This window comes from Sinocyclocheilus grahami, unplaced genomic scaffold, assembly GCF_001515645.1.
Source record: "Sinocyclocheilus grahami isolate Dianchi unplaced genomic scaffold, SAMN03320097.WGS_v1.1 scaffold29.1, whole genome shotgun sequence".
Taxonomy (NCBI): domain Eukaryota; kingdom Metazoa; phylum Chordata; class Actinopteri; order Cypriniformes; family Cyprinidae; genus Sinocyclocheilus; species Sinocyclocheilus grahami.
The window spans coordinates 373,455-379,454 of record NW_015505208.1 but is presented as its reverse complement, the minus strand read 5'-3'; the positions used below and the strand labels follow the sequence as shown (position 1 = coordinate 379,454).

General features: G+C 35.6%; 1 protein-coding gene across 1 annotated transcript in view; it reads left to right on the top strand.

The window, feature by feature from the left end:
* Window positions 1-1,163: 1,163 nt before the first annotated feature.
* LOC107571434 (basement membrane-specific heparan sulfate proteoglycan core protein-like) overlaps window positions 1,164-6,000 on the top strand; it is a 61,616-nt gene continuing 56,779 nt past the window's right edge. Inside the window, 8 exon segments of the mRNA XM_016257764.1 lie at window positions 1,164-1,218; window positions 1,810-1,938; window positions 2,228-2,401; window positions 2,537-2,656; window positions 2,780-2,911; window positions 3,435-3,579; window positions 4,348-4,505; window positions 4,781-4,921. Coding sequence (XP_016113250.1) covers window positions 1,164-1,218; window positions 1,810-1,938; window positions 2,228-2,401; window positions 2,537-2,656; window positions 2,780-2,911; window positions 3,435-3,579; window positions 4,348-4,505; window positions 4,781-4,921 — 1,054 coding nt within the window.

Below are 6,000 nucleotides of genomic sequence, written 5' to 3'. Positions count from 1 at the left end.
TTTATGTAACAATTTCAAAATTAATAAAAATTTTTTTTTACTGTATTTCAATAATGCTGTGAAGCCTAAATTAATTTGAAGGGAATTTAAAATGATTTATTTATGATTTTTAGTGCTTTTATATTTATTTAGACAAAACGGTGTCAATAGAATGTTAATATTGGATGTTTATAGTCCATACATTTACTTATCAGCCAACTTTTTAATTTTTTTTAAAAATCAATTCATCCTTAGAACTAACTTTTGTATAATAAATTTAAAGAATAAAACTAATATTATTAATTTATATACAATATTGAATCTATAAAATGAATAGAATCACAATATAACAGACACTATATTTGAAGTCTTATAAATTGCAGAATATTTTATGAAATTAACATAATTTATAATAATAATAATAATAATCATCATCATCATTTTATTAATAATAATTAGGGTGATTGAGTTTCCAGTTTTCAGATATATTATAAATTGCAGAATAAGAAATTAACACACATTATTATCATCATCATCATTATTATTATTATAAACAATAATAATGACCTTAGACCAGTAATAAACTGTTATATTAATAACAAGTGGCAGAGGAAATGGGATAAATGCCACAGAAATTATGAAGACATAAATTCTAGAAAATAATTTCAAATAGGTTCTTTTTACTAGGTACCGTTTAGGTCATTCAAAATTCACATTATTTATTGAAAGGTGAAGAAACACCATCATGCCTTCATAACACTGTTGAACATATTTTGCTGGACTGCACTGTTTTATATGTTAATACGCAACATTTTCATTCAGAGATACTGTATGTATTTAACTTATTACTAAGTTATTTTAGAAGTTTTGTCTTGTATTTATCTTAAATGTCTTGTATAGCTTTTTGTTAATTGTATGACTCCTGTTATTCACTTTGTTCTCGCCATGAAGATGGTATTGGCATAAAAAAATAAAATAAACAATAATATTATTGTATATTATTATTATATTGTATATTATACAATAATAATCATTTTCATTATCAAATGATTGTGTATGATCCGAACTTGCATTTTTATACTCTTGTGTTTTGCACTTTATGGGTTATATAACGATTAATTCTGGTAGTTCTGTGTGAAACTAGTCATCATTAAAAAATGTAGTATGGATAATGTTGTCTGGTTATGGTCTGGTTCATAGCTGATACTCCCCCTCCTGTGGAGCCCATCGTTGTGCCAGGTTTGTCCTCAACCAGGTCTGCTGCATGGAGACTATAGTGCTTTAGAACACAGTCCAGTCTTGTTCACTTATGAGAACTGAAGGAATTCTCAGCATATGTAGTGGCTGGATAAAGAATGAATGAACCTTTATGCATGTGTGCACTCTGATGAAGACCTAAGTATGATGAGAAGACCAAAAGGCTTTGCATGGCTTGTCATTGATTTGAAGTGAAGCTGACGTCAGGAATGCACCTCTTGAAGTATCGTTTTCAGACAATGTCATGTGTTTGTGTTTGTGTTGGAATTGAATTTTTGCTGTCCAATCTTTCCATATTTTTTACTTTCAGATTAAGGTACCGGATTTTTTTTTTTTGGCTATTCAGACTATAAAAACTAAAAAGATTTTGTTAAAAGCGGATTTTCGCTGCCCGTGTGAACAAAGCCTATCCTCTTGAAATGGCAGGTCTAGCATGGCAAGGCAATGATGAGCTTGAATTGAATCATTGAAACATCTTTCAACAAAGCATCATGTACAGTTTTTCTTGGATCCCTGCATTGCATTAAGTACAGTGCATCACAGATTTTTATATGTCTGTCTCTGCCACCTCAGTGATTCCCGTTCCCAGAGAATGCTTGTCTGGCGACTTCAGATGTCAGGATGGGCTGGCGTGTATCCCTAGGGAGTATGTGTGTGACAAACGGCCTGACTGCGATGACTTCAGTGATGAAATTAACTGTGGTGAGGGAGATTGCGTCCTCAGTTGTCTCAGAAATTAGTGGCATTGCTTTGTTAATTTAACTGACTAACCAAGTAAATGCACTTTGATAAGTCTTAATATATCTTTTTCAGAAAAATATACAATTTTATTTTATTTTACGGCAGTTAAACATATTAATTTAATACATTGCATAGGATCTTGTTTTTTTTTTTAATGCATGCTTTACAATGCTTGACATCATAATGGCTTCAAATGTGCTTTGTGTTTGTAATTGATTGACAGTCCTAATTATCTCATTTATTTTCAAAGCTGTTGTTCCTGTACGCCCTACTCCACCTACGCCTCCTAAAACCAGACCCCCACCTGGCCTGGGACCCTGCCGTGCAGACCAGGCCACCTGTCAGAATGGACAGTGTATCTCACGGGACTATGTTTGCGATGGCGAAACAGACTGCGCTGATGGCAGCGATGAGTTCAATTGTGGTAGGACAAGCGGCAGTATGCTGTAACCATTTCATTTACCATAGAATTAAAACCACTTTATAATCAAGCACATTATGCTGGCGATATTAGTCTGTTCTCTGCATTTATTATACAACTATATTTTTAATTACAAAGGAACTCCATCTCCCTGTGAACCCAATGAGTTTAAGTGTCAGAACGGCCGTTGTGCCCTGAAACTGTGGCGTTGTGATGGGGATAATGACTGTCAAGACAACTCAGATGAGATGAACTGCCGTAAGTCAGAACTGAGCTTCCATCCACAGATTGTTTGGAAACCTGGAGTTCAGTTTGTTGCCACTAGAGGCACAGAAATGACACACTTTGCTAATAACTGATTGTTGTTTCTCATTCCTTCAGCCACTAAAGATCCAGGGGACACATGTGCCCCGGAGCAGTTTGTGTGTTTGTCTGACCGCACATGCATTCCTGCCAGTTACCAGTGTGACGAGGAGCCGGACTGTGCCGACCGCTCTGATGAATACGGTTGTGGTAAGGCATTAGAATCCTATTAATCTTTAACAAGTAAACATTGGTTGTCATACCGTTCCAAACACTGTAACTCTTTTGTCTCCACTTTTCTTTCACTGTCACACTCACTTTGACTTACTAACAGTAATGCTTCTTCTAAAACCTGAAAATTGTGTATTTATGGTCAGCAAAGAAAGATTAATGTTGTGCCGCACTCATACAGCTTTTCAATAACATCTAGATCTCATCTCCCATATACAGTATCTTGTGCTTGTAGCTTATTTAACAGTCGGCTTTGGTGTTGTTTCTGCCAACAGTGCCTCCGGCTTTGGTTGGCTAATCTCACTGAATGAATCTGCCAAATAAAACTTGTGCTGTCACATGCTGCCAATTTAGAATCAAAGACTTGCTGCGTGTGTGTGGTTTCTTTTGTCCATATGTCTCTTTTACTGTTAGCATTCATATAATACAGTTATATATGTGGATTGTAATCGATTGTACTGTAAAATGAGTATACTATATGTTTTCTTTTATTGTACCCTAGCACCTCCCACTGTGACCGTCCCGCCGGAAGAGTCCATCACGGTAGCGCGGGGCGACACTGTGACCTTTACTTGTTCTGCCATTGGTGTACCTGTTCCCATCATCACATGGCGTCTTAATTGGGGACACATACCAACCAGTAACAGGTAGGTTAGGATGTCATAAGCATTGTGGATTAAAAACTCTGAAATGATCAAGATGTCCACAATCTGGGTTAAAGTCATACAGTCCATATTCTCTTAAAGACTGAATAAATGCAAAGTAATGAATACTTGGGGTTTCATCCATTCCTATTGTATTCCCAGAGCTCCATTTGCTGAACTCTATAAATAATTAAATGAATAACTTTAGCACTAGTCTAAATGAAAACAGAGGGCCATACTTCATGTACTCAGTAAGAAACAGGTTTTCTTTTTTGGCAAAAAGGTTGTGAACTATCTCTTTTCCAATTATTGAATCTCAAAGGAGTTCTTCTAAAGTTGCTTCTTTGCCATTATTATTTGTCATAATACTTAATGGACATTATTAATATATAACCAGAGAGCTGTATTTAATTTGCTCCTCAGCACGTGCTCTCCTTCTGTATAATCATTTCTAGGCTATTGTAGGTTTTTTTTCCTGTCAGATGTGATTTTTTAAGATTTTTTTTAAATCATTAAAATTAAAAGTTTTTGTATTTTGTCTTTCATTACCAATTCAAATTTTTTTACATTTTTTTTTTTAGTTTCTATCATATTTTTCTACATGGACTAATAAGTATACAGATAGCAGACCCATTTGTTACAAGTTACATTTCTACAAGGTTATTAAATTAACAAGACCCAAATAATTTCAAATAAAAATAGTAAAATAAAATGGGAGGGCCTGGCTGGGCTCTCAAAACCGCCCTAATTTAAACATGATTCTATTGACAGAATCACAATGGCCAATGAGAATGGGCGAGGAACGATCACCATCCGCGACGTGAAGGAAGGTGACCAGGGTGCGTACACCTGCGAGGCCATCAACGCTAAAGGCCTTGTGTTTGCCATTCCTGACGGGGTCCTCAGCCTGTCTCAGAGACCAAACCCAGGTACTGCATCAGCTCCATATGGTGCGAACATATTTGGATTACTATGTGTTCTGTATTATGTTTGTTCTCGATTGATACTTTCTTTCCGAAGAGACTATGGATGTCATCTTTTATTTGCGAGACACAGGTTATCCTGCTGTTCTTTGACCACATGCCGTGACATTGTTGTCTCGTGACTGTGAGGCAGCTCAAACCTGACGGTGGTGGTCTTACTATCCTTTGTCTTCCATGTCGTTCTTGTCCAGTTGTGTCATCCTCTCTGTACGTGTTAGCAGGTAACTGCCGTGATGGACATTTTAGCGTGGGCGATCACTGCATGCCATGCTTCTGTTTTGGCATCACAAAGCACTGTCAGAGCACCGGTCGCTACCGCAGCCAAATCACACTGCGCTTCACAGAGGAAGAGGACTTCAAAGGTACTCAACTGATTAAAAATTCAGATTTTTGCATTTATGTTTATGGATTTACAGTTGGAGAATGTAGTTGTTGTGGCAACTGTTGGTGTCATCTTATGTGTAACTCATGATAATTATCACTAACCCTATAAAGCCAGACATTGAATCAGTCAGATTTTTTATTTACCTTCGGACATAATATATAAAAATATGCATATGTTTTTTTGTTGAATGTCATTCTAGCTCAAGGAGGGAAAAAAGCCATTTTTTGTTCAGAGGCCTAAACTAAATTATAATTTTATAAGGCCAAAAAATAAGGTGAAATTCAGTTAACTTCTAATGTAAATCAATGAGATTTTTTAAAACTGTAGCCTTCTAACTGTAAACTTAGATGAAATGCATTAAGAATATCAATGGTCACTCTGTATTTCTGTTTAAGTTGTGGGGAACAAAACATATCTAAAACGAACATAATGCAAATGAACAAATGTTCATCAAAAACCTGATACATCACATTTGATACTCACAATTTAGCAAAATTTTTCAAAGTTGTTTCAGTCCAGCAAGTCTTCATCTTGAAATATTGCTAACAATATAAAGGACATTCTTATATTTACTTTATAAAAAAATGTTACCAGTCTGCAAAAGGCATGTAGTATATTATGTTCAACTAATTTTTTTGTGAAGTTTAGATCATGTTGATAATTTAGAGACCCTCATGTTGTTCCAAACCCGAAAGACCTTGGTTCATCTTTGGAACACAAATTAAGATATTTTTGATGAAATCCGAGAGTGTATGACCATGCATAGACAGCAACACAACTGACATGTTTAAGACCCAGAAACGTAGTAAGAACTTGTGTCGAAGTCTGACACGGAAGAGAAGAAATTGTTGAATAAAGTCATTATTTTAGTTTTCTTTGCGCACAAAGTATTCTCGTAGCTTCATAAAATTATGGTTGAACCACTGATGTCACATGGACTATTTTAACAATGTACTTACTACCTTTCTGGGCCTTCAACATGGTAGTTGCGTTGCTGTCTATGCAGGGTCAGAAAGCTCTCAGATTTCATCAAAAATATCTTAATTTGTGTTCCGA